Consider the following 17516-nt stretch of genomic DNA (forward strand, 5'->3'; position numbering starts at 1 on the left):
AAACTCATTCATTCCTTCACTCCTTCAGCAACAGTATCTAGAGGTTCTCTTTAGTTGCTTAATTCAGCCCACTAAAAATACTAATTCCCCTTGGCTCCAGCTGAACTAAACCAAACTCACTGGGATGTGCCACAGTGTCCCCTTCATTTTGCCTGGCTGAATCATACCCTTTGGGTCTCCTTCATTCATTGACTCAGTGCTGTGTCCTTCAGGAAGTTTGTTCCGACCCTCTGTGCCTTGCCGTGTGCTGTCAGAGTCTACCACCTGCCCGATCAGAGTGTTTGTCGGACAGGCCCGTACTTGCCATTGGCTTGCCTGTGTTCATCTCTGGACCACAGCTTGAGGGAGCTGTGAGCATCCACCCCAGCCCCAGCCCCTTGGCCCCCACAGAGTGGGTGCTCACTGAGCCCTGACTCCTGCACCTCCTTGAAAGAGCAATCGAGTCTGACCTTCTCCTCTTCCGTATGATCTGGAATCTGCCCTCATCGGCCCCTGAACTCTCTTGGAGGTCGCCAGCCCCTCTGTGGTTTGTCCTCCTTTTCCTCAGTCATGCTGTAGCATTTGCCACTGCTACATACCTCCGTGACATCCCCTCCTCCCGAACTGCCTGTGACCCAGCACTGCCTGTGTCCTTCCCCAGCTTATGTAACTCTCTTCATTTGTCTCCTCTGGCTCCTTGTCCTGCTCCAAGGATGGGCCGTCCTCCAGTTCTGCCCTGAAACTTTCTCTCTGCCCTGTTTCCACCCCTGCAGCTTCCCCAGTCATGTGCGTGCAGGTAAACGGTTCCCAGTCTGTCTGTGTCACCTGGCTCCGGCTCTCGAGTCTCACATGTGTTTCCAACAGTGCGACTGACATCCTCACCTGCATGTACTTTCAGTGCCTTAAAGCCCACCTGTCCAGAAGTCAGCGTATCATGAATCACCGTGCTAGTTCGAGCCTGAGTACTCTAAGTATCTCTCACCTGGCTGACTCTTAACTGTTCAATAAACAGTGGTTGCACTGAATACCTAGAAAAGAGAATGGTTCACCTCTTTTCCCACCTCATCTCACCAGCCTCCCCATCTCATCTCTCTCCCCACTTAGTGCTTTCATTGCGTCCAGTTTGTAAACACATATTGAATACCTACTGCTGCCAGAAAGGTTTTCTAAAGCACCGTTCTGGCCATTTTCATTCCTTACTCAACCCTGTAGGGCCTCCCTTTGCCCACTGATTTGGGTAGAGATTCCTCACCTGGAACCCCAACCTCTGTAAGAAGGGCTTCAGCTGCCTTCCGACCATTCCTTTCCGCTTTCATTCCTAATATTGAGGCCAAATCCCCGGCCTGTCCCTCCTCTTACATGCTATAGCTGTGCTGCACAGTAGTAGCCATTACCCCCTGCCTCGATTTAAACGTAAATGAATTAAAATTAAACAAAGGCTACAGTTCAGTTGCTTAGTCACACCAGCACATTTTCGAGAGTTTGATAACCACCCGTGGCTGGTAGCTGCCTCGTGGACAGCACAGACGTCATTCCCGCCATCACTGAGAGCCCTTTGGACAGCGCTGGCTGGTCTGTGCCTTAGTGTTTCTGCCCCCCCACCACCCCCTGAACCACCCTCCCACCATTCCTCCCCTCTGGCCATGTCTACCTGTAAAACTTTCTCCCTCTCCCAGGGCCGCCCACCTCATGTTCCTCCTCTCCCACATAACCCTTCCTGGTCACTCCTTCCTTGGTGAGCTGCCGCTCCCTGTACAGCCTCGTGGGGGTCGATCTGTGTTCCCTTATGAAACCTACCCGCTCTCCCCTTCCATTGTGCCCGCTCTTGTCCTTTTTTCATTTCTGATACTGAATTGGAGGACTTTCTGAAGTGACGACTACATTCATGACCTTATTTTGGGCACAGTGTAGTGGGAGTTCAATAGACAATTGTTGAATTGAATACCTAGAAAAGAGAATGGTTCTTCTTTTATTTCTGAAATCTGCAAGCACAGTGAGTGCCTCGCCACCCCACCTTTCTCCTTTTCTTTGTAGTCACACAGGCCTCTTCAGTGAGACCAGGCACAAAGCACAGCTCCTGCCCTTTGCCTGCCTGTGCAGGTGGCCATGGGCGGCACATTCCATCCTAGAGCCTCTATTGCTGACATCAGAGCCAAGGAGAGCAGCTGGCTGCAGAATACAAGCCGTCCTCTGGTTGGGGCTGTGGGTCAGTGTGTAGGAGGGGAATTTCGGGGAGGGAATAATAGACATATAGCTAAGGGGCAGGCAGAGCGCAAACCTCAAACCTCAGAGAAGTGACCCCAGGAGAAATGACTGGAATCACGGAGGCTAACCAAGTCAGGGAAGTGACGAGGCTCAGATTTAAATTGCTTGCAAGATGGGGAGCCAGAGTTGGACCCTGGAAAAACTTTCTGGGTGGTTTGTCACCGCCTTGCTGTCTGTGTTCATTGTGGCTTTTCACTTGCTCAACGTCCCCTGCCATGAAGAGGATGATCACACCCAAAACATTTGCCAGCACAGTTTAGACACTTTCAGGCCACTCAGATGCTGGACTGATTTCTCTGATTTAGCCGCCCTTGGAGCTGAAGCAGGTGCTGGCTATCCATTCACTGACTAGGGCGGGATGTCTTGGGGCTGAGAGTGAGTGTGTGTGCATGTGTGTGCATGTGTGTTCTGTAGTGGGATGGAAGCCTAGTCCATTAGAATAAGTTTACAAGCTCTTTGTCTTTCCAGGCTGGTTTTGCACAGGGAGAAGCACTTCCACTACCTGAAAAGAGGCCTTCGACAGCTGACAGATGCCTATGAGGTAAACACACTGTCCAGGAGCTCTTCCTATCAAATTATCAGCCAGATCTTTCTCCCTTTCTCCTATTGAACATAAAAGACTCACGAGCCTGACCTGTTGCAGGTTCACTCATTGGACACGTGGCCTTGGCAGGGACCAGGTGCACAGGAGCCCAGGCCGTGCGGAGCAGAGGCTCGCACTTTTGAAAGGGCAGAGCTGGATCTCTTCCTGACTTGTCCGCCCTCAGAGCTCATGGAGCGCCCAAATGGCTTTCTTCTTCTCAAGTCACGGCCAAAGGGGTCACATGCTATCTTCTAGATAACTCATGACAGCTAGCTAAAAGGCAGTTGTTACCTTTTCATCCCTAGCCCTTGACCTATAAGCCGGTATAATTCCTAGGCCGGCCAGAGGGTCAGTATATAAATCCCAGAGAATACCACTGCAGTTTAGCACTGCAGACATGCCCACTGTAAACATCTTATCCCTCAGTCCCTGGGCTTCCACGGAGGGGCCTCGAGGGGCAGGCGGTGGTGGTGGAGGACGGGGCGGTGTTGAGAATGGGGTTGAGTGGCAGGCAGAGGGTGAGTGTGAAAAGGAGGGCCCAGTCTTCCTGTCCCACTTTGCACAGCGCAGCCCTGCTTTCAATTTGCTGTTTATTTTGGGTTTGTACATTTGATTATTTACTACAGGGATCGACCAACTCAAATGCCTATAGACCCAAGCAGGTAGCATACATAGGAGAAGCGGGCTCGGGGAGACTGAAGCGGATCAGAAGCCCCACATTTTTACTCTGTTCCTGCCCTTTGCTGCCCTCCAGGAATGCACACCAAGGTTGCCAGATCTCTCGCTCTCTCCCTCTCTCTTTTTCCCAAACGAAGCCAGAAATTCAGATTTTTAAGTGAATGTCCAAATGCTAAAATGTTGCAACCAGTTCCAAACAAACAAACAAACAAACAAATAAGCAAACAAAACCCTACTGGAGCAAGCAGAACACATACACAAGCTAGATTTGGCCTTGGGTTCCAAGCTTTTAATTCTTGACTCGAATGCCCCATGGTTAGGGTCTGGTCAGCCCTGATACAATTAATACCATTCCAGCTAACGACTCATTGAAGTGTGCTAAAAGCTTCCTGAGCATTATCTCAACTAACTACTTGTTATCCTTGCAACTAACTGCTCCATGAGGTAGGTGAGTATTTTTTACAGATAAGGAATCAGGCATGACAAGGTAAAGTAATTTGTTCAAAGGCAAATAGCTAGTAAGAGGAGGAGGTGGGACTCAAACCCAGGCAGACCAAGTCTGTGGCAGTGTCCTCAGTCACCACACCAGGTGGAAGCTAGTAGTCCATTTATAAAGAGGGCAGCATGGGCCAGTGGGAGGAGCACTGGCTTGGGAGCCCGGAAACCTGGGTTCTTATCTCATCTCTGACATTTATTGTCTTTGTAATCTAGAAAAAGTTCGTCTCTCTGGACCTCATTTATATACTTTAAATCTGTAAGTCAGGGGCAGCAATACTACCTGCCTGCCTGGACTTGAATGCTCCATACATGCTTATGGCTTGAATTAGGATAAAGTTCTGGTCATAAGTCACCTTTGGACGCCTTTCCCAGATTCTCCAGGAGAGTCAGCCATTCTCTTACCTGTGCTTCCTCAGGGCTGTTTCTGCCCATTTATCCAGGTACATGCACACATGTGCTATATTCCACCTGTCCCAGAAAGACAGAAGGTAATTTGTACCGATGTGTCTGTCTAGGGCCCTCTTCCTCTACGGGTAACCACACACATTCTATATTCCAAGCATCACGGAATTTTATTCATTATTGTGCCCCCAGCATCTAATACAGTGCTTGGCACAAAGTAGATAGTTACTAAATATTTGTTTCATCAGTGAATGAGTTAACCCAGGAAACCCTACTCTGGGATTATATCTCTCCTTGGGTCTACAGTGAGAACACAGCAGCACTTAACTTCCTTGCATGTGAGAAGTACTCTGCTCGGCCTTCCTTAGGGCCTGTCAGGGAAGGACCCATTGGGTTCAAGGTAAACTTCTATGTCCTACTGTCCCACATATGGTTATTTCTGCTCCTGACTAAGGCCATAAAGCCAAGTGTCCTTCATTCACTGATTGTTTGTCAGGTGCCTTCCGCCCCCCGCCCCGTCCCCTGCCAGGCTGCCAGAATGAGACAGATGCCTCCTTGTCAGCAGTATCTCAGAACGATCCTGAATAAAGGGTGTGTTTTCTCCCCTGTGCCTTTCACAGTGTCTGGATGCCAGCCGCCCATGGCTCTGCTATTGGATCCTGCACAGCTTGGAACTGCTGGATGAACCCATCCCCCAGATGGTGGCAACAGAGTGAGTCTGGCTGCGGGGCCATCTAGCTGCTCTCTGGAATTGTACTTAGGGTGCTTTTTGTTTTGTTTCGGTTTTATTTATTTTAAATGAAAATCACAGAGTGCTTCAAAGAAACCCGTGCATTTTTCGTCCTCCAGTAACTTCCTGAAACTCCTCCACTTTAGAAGCCCATTGTAAGCTTGTGGGTAGAAAAAGTCTTTGAACTCCCAAGGGGAGGATTCTGATTTCTTTATGGCCTTTTCTTTTGGCTCTTGTTTTGGTCTTTGAGAAAAGTCTTTATCATCAACTCTGGGAGACATGATTTTGCCAGAAAGTACAGTATGCATTTGAATAGCTTCTGTGGGGAAGCACGTGCCAACCCAGTGAACAAAAATGCCTTTGCCTTCCATAAAGCCCTCCACAGAAGTCCTTCTCCGCCAGCGCCTGGGGGACGGTGTAGCTCTTTTTGGCACTGGATGGGTTGCTGTGTCGGTGTGCAGATGCCATGACTCACAATTTTCTTACGATTAGAGATCTAAGCAGCTAAGAGCCTTCCCAAACTGCTGGTGCAGATGGTGTTCTCAGTGTGGTACCTCATCCTTAGAAGCTTGTGGAAATACATGTTTTAAAGAAGAAGGAACTGGTCATCATTGTAGTCTTAGGGATACCTGGGGGAGGAAAGGACAGCCAGGAATTGGAGCTAATGTCCCAGTTCTCAGTGACAGAGAACACGTCCCATCGCCAGCAACTTGAGGTCATCCACTCCCCCTGGGCTCCTGCGGGAGAGGAGCCCAGGAGGGGAGGCCCCGAGCCAGGTTCATTTTCCCACAGCACTCAGGGGTGACTGTACCAGGGTGCATGGAAGCTAGCCCGTGCCCCTCCCCGGTCACAGTGCCCTGCCTGGGTCACACTGTCAGGTCAGGGGAACAGAACTGCACATTGTCTCATTCATTCTGTCTTAACAATAACCTCTCATTCTTGCCTTCCTGGGCAGGGTGTCTTGTGATGAATGTGGATAAGGAGGATAATAAAGAATTAGACCATTAACCCTTGTGGTATATATGATGCTTTCTGAGGGAGAGGAAAAATACGCATTGTCTTCCCCATCACGATGATGCTACAAGCCTAGTTACTTCTAGCTCAAAGTGGAGTTGGATACAGTTCCTTCAGTACCAGGAATTAAATTGTCAAAATAAAGGCCCATGTGATTTTGAAATACCAGTTGGAGATTGTGGCCTGTTTGGGAAGTTTCTCCCCCACACATACACAATCAGGATGTTCCCTAGGGGGATGGGAAAGTCCTATAGGAGAGAAGAAAAAGAAAGTGTGGGGATTGTGAGAGTAAAGCACCAGCGCCCCCTAGAGGAAGACAGACCGATCTGAAGAGGGAAGGTAGTGCTAGGGGTTCCTTGGGTCAGCATGGATTGTGAGGCTTTTCTAGCTTGTCTGCAGGTGAGGCTTTTCCGAGGAAATCCGTGTCAGAGCAGCTTTTGTGGCATCTGATGGGAAGAGAGGACCCCTTTAAAGGCTTTTCACACTTAACAATTGGAGACAACCTAAATAGTCACAGTAAGGGATGCTTTAAAGCGTATTTAAAGTTTAAGTAAATTATGATGCAGTGCCTACAATGAAATACTATGTAGCCTTTTAAAAATGAAAAGTTAACAGATGCTAACTAAACTTATTGTGGTGATCATTTTGCAATATATACAAATATCAAAGTACTAAGTTGTACACCTGAAACTAACGTTATATGTCATTTACACTTCAATAAAAATTATATGTAAATGTGTATATTTGTATATAAAACTTAGTATATTTATACAGAGTTGTTCATGATTTAAGTGCAAAAGGTAGTTTAAAAGATTTCACTTTTCTAGATTAAAAATATAGATGGTTGTATGCATAGAAAAGCCAGAAGGATGTATATACATATGGTAGTTATTATTTCTGGATAGTGGGGTTAAAGGTGATTTTTTTCTCTTTCTTTCTAAACATATTTGCATTTTCTACAATGAACCTTTATTGTTTTATAATTAAAGAATGTCTTAAAACTGAAAAGCTGATTTCAAGAACAACTTGACAATGAATGACTGAGGATTTCACGGCAGCCTTGAAAGCTTTACCTGCGGTTCTGCGGCGTATCGATTTAACGAACTCTTAAAGAGTTACTTAGACTTTTGTAGCAGGCAGTTAATTCTAGGTGCTGATAATATTTGTTATGTACAGAGCCTCGTGTGTTTGACCTATAAAGAAAGATTTTTATGAAGATACAGAGAAACCTTTTTTATTCTTTTAAAAAAATTTTTATTGTTATTCAGTTACAGTTGTATGCCTTTTCTCCCCATCCCTCCACCCCACCCCAGCCGAACCCCCCTCCCTCCCCCACCTCCACCCTCCCCCTTGATTTGGTCCATGTGTCCTTTATAGTAGTTCCTGTAATCCCCTCTCCTCACTGTCCCCTCCCCACTCCCCCCTGGCTATTGTTAGATTGTTCTTAACATCAGTGTCTCTGGTTATATTTTGTTTGCTTTTTTCTTTGATACAGAGAAATCTTAATGACTTCTGTAAAAATATGGGGATTTGTTTTTTTAGACTATCTGATATAGGATATTGCCTTTTTACTTATTTTGCACAGGGAAAGGAATTGCTTTGAAAATGTGCACCAGCTTTTTTCCTCATACAAACATTAAGGTGACCTAGAGGCTGAGTTTAGCTCTGGATTTTTATTATTTCCTGCCCTCTTTTCTCCCCACTCCCTCACCTAGTATGTGACACACACATACACACTTTGCTCTTTCCTATTTTGTTCACTGTTGTGCTTCTATTGGTTCAGGGGAAAAAAATGCCACGCTGAGTTCCCTCTAGTGGACAAAGTCACTTTTGTCAGCTACTGGGACTGCTGACTGGAGCCAGCAAAGCCAGTTTTTACTGCGGTTGTCAGACCTTTCAAGAATAGTGTATTCATAGGTAGGAATTTGGCTTGCCTCTCTTAGGACATTGTATCCACAAATGTATACATGTTTATCCAAAATAAATTTGGGAACCAGGCTAAGTATATTTGCTTTTGTTCACAATTTTAGCAGTGAAGGAAGCGTTCTTTAACATGCTTTGTTATTGAAAGCCACTTTAATGAAATGCACGGGAAAAAAAATGAAAACTGCAGGGAGACCACTGCACCATTGAGTTAGGTTTTAGGCTTCTGTATGGTCTAAAAATTGTCTTTAACTTAAAAAATCGTTTTAGGACTTTTCCACTGGTAAAGTTTTCCCAAAGATTAAAATTAAATTTTCATGTGTCAGTGTTTTATTATTTCCCTTTCCAAAGGTTATTAATAGTTTCTCCCCTGAATAACTCCTTAAATATTTTTTCCTTTTAATTTTTAAATTTAACTATGATTTGTTTCTTTACCTTTTAGTGAGGATACCTTATTTGTGTTCTGGGCTTTTTTTTTGCCAGCAGCACGTGGCATCTAGTGGGTAGAGGCCAGGGATGCAGCTAAACATCCTCCACAGGATGGTCCCCACAACCAAGAATGGTCCGGCCCAAAATGTCCATAGTGCCAAGGTGGAGCAACCCTGCTGTAAAGTACCCAACTTTAGACTTTACCGCACATCCAAAACGGCAGCGTCTGGGGGATTGCCTGTGTTTGAGGAAGAGTCAGAGAACCTGTCACACACCGTAGGCAGCCCGGTCTCCTGGAATCAATGAGAGCCCGCCTGCCTGTCACCTGTTCATCGCTCTGTCTGCCTAGGCCAGGGGTTTTCCTCTCCCTTGGAGTATAAGCAGAAGCTGGTTTGAGTATGAAATCTGAAAGGCTTAGTGCTAGAAGGAGCTTGATGTCAGCTCAATACTCTTGCATCTGTGTCTACTCCTGAGCCATTCTGCTCGAGGATGACTGTTCCTGTTTCCAAAGCTATAATCTTTGTAACTTATTGTAGACTTTAAGTCCGTCTGTGGTAACCTGTTCTGGTGCTGACGTTTTTCTTACATCTAACCTAAAATCTTGCTGCAGATTAGCTTTGATTTTTGTTTATTTACCAGAAAGTTTGTATAATTACCCTTTGTATTTTTGAGGTATATTGCTGGGTAGCTTTCTACTGTGGTTGCCTTTAATATTAAGCCTTTTAATAATTTTATGTTTAACCATTTTTACAACTCTCATCCAAAGTTCCTTTGAGTTGGAAAATGGAGGCTTGAGCCAGATGCAGTTCCGACCAATACTGTGTTTATGATGCTTTTCACAGGCACTCTTGTTACTGTTCACAGCCCATGGACTCTAACCCCGGGCCCATTTTCTGCTGTGTTCCTAGTCCTTTCCCATGTTACATTTATACACTTGGCTCATCCCCGCTCCTGCCATCCCTAAGCATGCATATTGCTACTTGTACCTATTTTGTTTGTTTTATTCTAATTGCCATCTGATTTGTTTTATATTATTCTACTTTAATTCTCACTGTGGAGGTGTTTCCCTGCTCATTTGTATTATTTTATTATTCATTGTACGTGCTTTTGAGTTCTTCATCCAACTGGAGACAGTGATGTCCAGAATCAGCCACATTCGGTCAGTCCTCACCTGCCCCCTAAAAGTCTGAGTAAACTCCTTATAAGGCTGCCAGTAAGTCTTCGATACTCTTGCTTTGAACTTGACCCTCTTGTAAGTTTTACACACTCTTTAATAGTCGAATGTTAGAGCATAGGGTCCAGTACGGCTTTCTGCGACGCTGGAAATGTTCTGTATTCTGTGGTAGCCATTAGTGACGGGCAACTACTGAGCAGTTGCAGTGTGGCTTGTGTGACCCAAGGAGCTAAATTTTCAATTTTATTTAAATTAAAAATTTAAGTAGCCTCGTGAGGCTACTGTCTACCTATTGGACAGAGCTGATCCATCACATTGCTACCCAAAATGTGACCCCCAGGCCGGCAGCATTGCCGTCACCTGGAAGCTTGCTAGAAATGCAGCCATCAGGCCCACCCCGCACTGCTGAATTCGATCTGCACTTTAACAGGATCTCCAGGTGATTTCTGCACAGGCTCACGTTGGAGAAGCGCTAATACTTGGCTGTACGTTAAAGTCAAATGGGGAGTTTTTAAAATATTGCTGCCTGGGTCCCAATCACACTGATTCTGATTTTTTGGTGTAAGGTGTGGCCTGGGCTTTGGGAATCCCCCAGGTGATTCTAATTGCTCAGCAAAAATGTGTGGTGCTCATACTTTGTGTGTATCCAAATCACCTGGGAATTTGATAAAACTACGGAGGCCCAGGCTCTTCCCTGCTTTTGCAAGCCTGAGTCTGTGTACTCTTTACCAGTTCTCCAGTGATTCCGATACACACATTCTGGGTTTGAAAATCCCTGATCTAGAAGATAGTTTCCCACTATCTTGGTGATGTAATCTAGAACCAAGTGCCTTGCTGATCTGAAAGAAAATTCATCTGCTAGATCTTTTAGTCATATGACTGTATGAATGACTTATGAATACTTGTTTTTTATAAAGTGTCAGTTGGTGAATTTCTGGTCTCTAAGATTAAGTTTTTCTCCTTTTGAGAGATAGAAGTCCTGTCACATTTTGGTTTTCAGAACTGCTAAGAATTCTGCTGATGACAGCTGGTAGCTTCAAGGTCAGTTTTCCAGTTCATTAATGTGCTGGCCTCTGGATCCGGGTGTTCCATGATGTGAAGTGTCTGGAAGTCAAGAAAAGCCCAACCCCTCGTGCCCCAGTGTGGCCCCACGGACAGTCAGACGCAGCCCGTCAGCTGACAGTGGTTGGCGTGGAGGGAGGATTTAGAGGTGTCTGGTACATTCTGATCCCAGCTCATTACCCCCTTCAGGCTACTGGGTCAGGAGGGTTGCATTCTATCTTGGGAGCTGGGAAAACGAATGGATAACTAGGTGACTCTTTGCTTTTTTTTTTTTTTTCCTCTGTAATGTGCTAAGTTTTATATCAGCTAAAACCTTTTGTGACAAAGAACACTTTTTACATGCTAGTGCAGCCACGCTTTGTCAGGACATGTGTTTATTAGCTATTTGTTTCTGGAAAATGCAATAAAAATTAAGGACGGTTTGGCAAATATGTTAGCAGCCAACTCATTTTCCCTATTAAAAGTAGTTGCTATTAAAAACATGCCACAAAACTCTTCCTTCTCTGATTATCAACTTTGGTTTCCATCCTTATGTTTCTCACAGCACAATTTTAGGTGCAAACAGAATGTCATGTGCGTTGTTTTTGACCTGTGATGGTTTCAGGACTCCAGTAGCAAGTCAGCCGCCTTTTCCATTGCTCCCCCTGCCCAGATAATGGAGGATCTGAAATCAAACAGGTTGTGGAAAAGCAGCAATAAACTGAGTCTTAGTGGAGACTAACTAGACCGTACGTGGTCTCTCTGGCAGCTGTAGACAAGAGAGAATGAGATGAGCCCAGGAGAAGAAGGCTGCCTGAGCACTAGAAAGCCACAGGTTTGCAGTCCGTCCTCTTAAATGGAGGCCTGTCCTCACAGGAAGCCTGTGGTCCCCGCTGAGTTGTGGGGAAGGGACTTGATAACCAGAACTTTCCCAGGTTACCCCTTTCTGGTGAACTTCAGAGGACCTTGGTTGAATAGGGGCTTTCTTGGTTTAACCTGGAGTAAGAACGTGACTTCCAGGCAAACCGATGCCAGGTTTGTTGGCGTGAGCTTGAAGGCCAGCCCTCACTAAACAGTCTCCCTCAGTGAGGGAGCTGGAGCCTCTGTGGATTACGTGAAAGACTCCTCTTGAACCCATAGACAGGGATGCATTCAGTGACATGAGTCGGCAGTACTGATGGTTTCCCCAGTGGAGGTGAGCATGGCTCTCCTAACCACGGAGGCAGACTCCATAAAAGCCTGTTTCTTGTCAGTTAAAGAAATAAAAATCACTAGCCCACTGGGGCTTACGTGGTGATGGGAGTGAGAAGGCATCTCTTTAAATATTCTTGGTAGGCCTTATGATGGATCTAGACCTGGGTGGTTAGTGTGGAAGAAGCAGCTGAATGAGAAGTATGGGAAAGACTTGGTCAAGAAGCATGGCACCTCCCCCCGCCCTATGAACAGCCATTTGTCTCTGCCCGGCCTTCTGTCCTTGCTTCATGACTGGGCACGTGCTTAAATGTAAAACTCAGGTGGAAGGCGTGCAACGCTGATGAGAGCAGAGTAGAGTTAGGCCCTTCGTGGGGGTTAACTCCTTTTAATATATATTCAATAGGTGGGAGGAGAGCTTCTTTCTTATTCCTTTTGAGGGACTGGGGAACATTTGGAAAGGCGTGCACTCTGGTGGAATTTCACGTTTTGAAATTAATGTCTCACTGTGCTTTTTTCCCTTTGGCTGTGTACCTAGTGTGTGTCAGTTCCTGGAGCTGTGTCAAAGCCCAGATGGTGGCTTTGGAGGGGGCCCTGGCCAGTACCCACACCTTGCACCCACGTACGCGGCAGTCAATGCCCTGTGCATCATTGGCACTGAGGAGGCCTATGACGTCATTAACAGGTACAGCCAAAGCCAGCAGTGACGGAAACGCAGAAGGGCGCCCCGCCTGCTGACACCGCACTGACCTCGCCGTCTCTGGCCTCTCTCCCATTCGTTTCGCAGAGAGAAGCTTCTTCAATATTTGTACTCTCTGAAGCAACCTGACGGCTCTTTCCTCATGCATGTTGGAGGTGAGGTGGATGTGAGGTGAGTGGGGTTTTTCTCAGGCTGCCACATCAGTGGGTTCGGGGGCTTACCTGCCATTAGAGACACCAAACCCAGGGAAGAGCATGGTGGAGCTGCTGCTCTGTCACAGAATGACAGGCAGAATGACTTGCTGGTGACACAGTATCACAGTCATTGCAGAGATGATACCGACATGCTCAGTATGATGATCACTCGGCATCTTTTGCGTAAATATCAAAATATAAGTAAGTCAGAAACAAAATCAACTGCTCTTGTTTTAAAAGTTAAAAATACACTTACCTGGCATAAAACGATATACCATGATATATAGTAACCATATAGTGTCATATAATCTTTTACCTCCCTGGGATAGAAAGGGAGAAGAAAGCCCAGTAGGGACTTAGTGAACGGCTTCTGAATGGATTTGATGAAATCGTGACAATGTTTAACACCCTCGTGAGAACCACTCTGGGAGGCACAGAACCCTTCTGGGCCAGTGGAGCGCAGTGAGATAGACTTGCATTAACTGATTAAAAGGAGTTGCTGCAAAATTATTACTTAACTCAAGAATCGTCTGTTGTACCTAGTAAGTAGCTTATTCACCTGGCAGATGATTTCTTATGAAGCATATAGAGAATTCACTGAACAAGTCATTTCTCAATGGCAGCGGATCATTGAGATTTTATACCAAAGTCTTCTTACTTAGCCTGAATGATACATTTTTATGAGGTTTCTATATCAAAGCCATCTTATTGCCTTTTTGTAAGTGTGTTTGCTTCTACACGAGTGGATTAATGTTCTGGGGGAGCCACTGGTTTGAAAGTGTAGGGGAAGAAAAAACATGGTGGTCGTGGAGCATGAAATACATTGTGGATAAAAATCGGCAACCGGGCTGCAGAGGCCTCTAATAATGGATTTCCTTCTATCTGAAACTTGCCGGCTCAAATCAGAGAATTAGCTAAGGTGTCTACCAGAAAAACTGTTTCTCTGCTCATGACACTTCTGATATCACGAATGTGAGTGATGACACACACCACAGAGTAAGGGCTCAGTCCCACAAGGCTGCCCCTACTTCAAATGCCAGTCACAGTAGCACGTCCTGTCCCTTGGTTTATCCATACTCCCGTGCTGCTGCCTGATGTGGCTACAAATTGGGGGTTCCTTCGATGCTCTCCTCAGCTTCAATGATTTGCTAGAATGGCTCACAGAGCTCAGGGAAACACTTTACTATTACTGGTTCATTCTGAAGTGCATTATAAAGGGCACAAATTAGTGGCCTGATGAAGAGGTAGACAGGGAGAGGTCTGGAAGTTTCCAGAGCGCAGCAACTTCTGTCCCCATGAAGTTGGGGTGTGCCAGTCCCCAGTAGGATGCATTCACCAACCCAGAAGCTCCCCGAATCCCTTCATCTAGGGTTATTATGGGGGTTCCATTATGTAGCATGATTGATGAAATCATTGGCCGTTGGTGATTAACCCAATCTCCAGCCCTTTTCCTCTGAGAGTGGGGGTGAAAGTTCTAACCTTCTAACCACATAGTTCCTCCGGCCTCTGGCGCCCGTCCTCCAGGAGTCCCCTCAGATACAGCAGAATGGGGCTTGTTACAAAAACAAAAGGCTGTCCTGTCACACCTGTAACTCAGAATATTCCAAGGGTTTTCGGAGCACTGTGCCAGGAACTGGGCAGACAACCAACAACATTTATATTTATTATATCACAATATCTCAGTATCTGTTGTTAAAAGATAAACTGAGGCACATTAAAAGTTTTAAGTTTATTTCAGCAAAAATCAATTTGACTTGGGCAGCACCCAGTCTAGCAGATAGAAAGGAACTCCAAGGAGCTGCATAAAATGAAATACTTTTATAGGCAGGAGGGAGCAGGGACAGGAAGGGGCACTGGGCAAAGGCAGGCTGGTTATGGCGAGGTCACTTTGGGGGATGGCGGGGACTTATCAGGTAGATGACCTAACCAGTGCTGATTAGGCGGTTCCTGATGGACTGGTGTGACATTCCACTTCGGGGAAAGCTGAGATGATATAAGTCAGTATTGGTTTAGCATAAGTGACTCCATTTTGAGCCTCTTACCTTGTATAGGTCAACAAAGCCAATATAACTACCGAGGAAAAGTAATACAGTACTATGTTGTTGCTTCTTAAGGAAAAAATTAAAAGATTTTTTTCCCTTCAAGGTCACTACATTTTCATTTCTGTTCTATAGATGTTCCAATCAAATTTGTACAGTTTAAAATTTAGCTTTTTAAAGCTTTCTGAGATTATTAGACAAAAGCAAACAAACCCTGGCAAGATCACTTTGGCATTTTATCACATGCCTAGATGACAGAGCGTAGAGCGTGTTCAAGAAAGAATTTCGTGTTGCTGAAGTGTAGAGGGCCTGGGGGCCGTGGGAGGATGGGGGCTGGAAGCACCTGCAGAGAACAGGTGAGGGGCCCTGAAATCTTAAGAAGCCCAGAGTTTATTTTAAGGGCAGTAGGAAGCCACAGACAGTTTTAAGTAGGGAGTGATATAATCCGACTGTATGTGATGTGAGTGTATTATTAGTTCCCCCGTTGCAATGAGTAGATAGTAAGTAGTATTTTCGTAAAAGTCTTCTGGTTTCAGGGTTGGAGGGAGGAAGACTGAACAGGAGACTGATCCAGGTAATGGTGACTTGGATTTGGGTGATAGAAGCATGGATGGAGAGCAGTGGACAGATCTGAGAGATGTGATGACTGGATGGAAGGAGAGAGGAAGACACTGCACCAGAAAGATGCATTTTGTTGCCTCCCATCTCAGTGTGAGATCTAGGACTAGTCAGTGGCTTCTGGCATCACACCTCAGTTCTTCCATTTATGAGAGGCGAACTATGTTTTTGGCCACCTCCCTATGTCAGAGGTCACATTAGGATTCAAGAGCAAATACTTTTGAACCCCTTTGAGAGGATCAAGACCTGAAGGAAATTAGATCAGACCTTCGAAGTTAGCTTTCGGTAGATGGTAACATTTGGCACCTAGGACTCTTGCATGCTTCTGATGCCTGCTGGCATAGCTCAGGCTCTGCTGTGCCGTTGGCCAGCACGAACAGGCTGTAAAAATGCTGGGAGCATAATACTGCTCACAGCTTTTGCAGGGATTTCTTTGGAAAGCCTCAGTAAGTTTGACTTAAGTTTGACTAATACGGAAACTGGACCCTTCTCTTTCCTCCCTTTTGTAATTAGGAGGTCTTAGAAAAGACTTGTAAGCAGAGTTTTTATCTTCAAGATTAAATGGAGCTGAGGTGCTGGCATTTGAAAAGGCTGTAGCAGGGAAGAAAAGACAGTTTGTAGACATGTTCCATCACAGAGGGCGAAGCTGAAATAAATGTTTTGAAAAGAATTAGGGCTGGCAGAATCATTCCCAATCAAGTAGGATAGCATTACAAAAATAAAAACACGTGCTCTTTCTTTTTTATTTAACAATGTGTGTGTGTGTGCGCGCGCGTGTGTGTCTGCACTAGTGGGGTGCTTGACCAAAGGGTTTTTTTTTATCCCTCCAGAGGCTTAAGGAAGGTATCTGAGTGGGCTCATCTAGTCCTCTCTGAGCTAAGCAGCCATTATGGCCTGCTGGCCTGCTTTGCAATGTGTTGGTTGTAGGAAAAATATATATATAGTCAAGCGTTAATGTGTCCATGCCTTAAACAGACAGAAATCCTGGATCTGAAACAGTACTGACATCTGAGTGAGTGAGCGTATCAGAAATACCCGAATGACACCATGGAATTTGGGGAACCCTTATAGGTCTTTGGAAGAAGAGCTGCAGTCACTTCTGACATGGGTTGGTAGGGCTGCTACTTCCTCTGATGTAGATTTGACCATGTGGAGGTAGGGAGAATAGAATGTCATGTTCTTTTCACTGAAGCCGTGCTGCGAGCAACTCTGTCCAAACAGAATGTCACACCTCTCGGTTGGAGACCCAGGAGGGCTGACCCTGTGCCAAGAGTGAGGACAGGAGGTGATTACAGCTTACCAGGCAGAGAGAGCAATCTGCCCAAGGAGTTCCCGGAGCCTTATTTAGGCTCTTCCTTAAAGCTTAACACTTTGCCCTCTATTTCTGTCCTTCCAGAAGCGCGTACTGTGCCACCTCAGTAGCCTCTCTGACCAACATCCTGACTCCAGACCTCTTTGAGGGCACTGCTGAATGGATAGCAAGGTGAGACGAGCTGGGTTTGTCCTGGTCTCTTAGACATCTGCGTCCAAAGTCTTCTGAAAAATAAAGAAGATGAAAAAAAGACTGGAAGGGAAAATAAAATTACAAGAGATGTATTAGGGTTGTAGCATATAAGTGTCAAAATTACCTTAAAAGGTGCCCCGCACCAAACTTTCTTTAATGTTGTATTACAGTTTAGATTGGCAAGGGCAAAAACTTGGTTAGACAGTAATGGTGAGAGTCTAAGTGGATTTATCCATTTTCAAGAGCAACTTGGTAATATCTCAATGTAGCCCTTGCTGATGACCCAGTAATGGGGGGGTCCTGCACAAACTCTCACGCAGATGCGTGAAAGAGACAGACAAAAAGCTGGAAACAGGTTAAATGTTCATAAGCATGACACGGACAAGTAAGTTTTGATATAGGCACATTGGAATATAATATAGCCATTAAAATGAATGAATGAAAGCTGCATGTATCAATATAGACAAATCTCCAGGCTCTCATTTAGAATGAATGACAGATAAAGAGCTTCCCAGACAAGAAAAGGCTAAAGGAGTTCATCACCACTAAACCAG

The 17516-nt window shown here is 45.5% G+C and overlaps 1 protein-coding gene across 1 annotated transcript in view; it reads left to right on the plus strand.

The window, feature by feature from the left end:
- The window catches only part of FNTB (farnesyltransferase, CAAX box, subunit beta), a 56576-nt gene that overhangs the window by 17340 nt on the left and 21720 nt on the right, over positions 1 to 17516 (plus strand). Inside the window, exons 3-7 of the mRNA XM_024568530.3 lie at positions 2713 to 2785; positions 5026 to 5117; positions 12446 to 12592; positions 12695 to 12778; positions 16855 to 16941. Of these exons, the coding sequence (XP_024424298.1) occupies positions 2713 to 2785; positions 5026 to 5117; positions 12446 to 12592; positions 12695 to 12778; positions 16855 to 16941 (483 nt within the window). The remainder of the gene's footprint in view (positions 1 to 2712; positions 2786 to 5025; positions 5118 to 12445; positions 12593 to 12694; positions 12779 to 16854; positions 16942 to 17516) is intronic.

The sequence above is a fragment of the Desmodus rotundus genome, chromosome 7, assembly GCF_022682495.2.
Source record: "Desmodus rotundus isolate HL8 chromosome 7, HLdesRot8A.1, whole genome shotgun sequence".
Taxonomy (NCBI): Eukaryota; Metazoa; Chordata; class Mammalia; order Chiroptera; family Phyllostomidae; genus Desmodus; species Desmodus rotundus.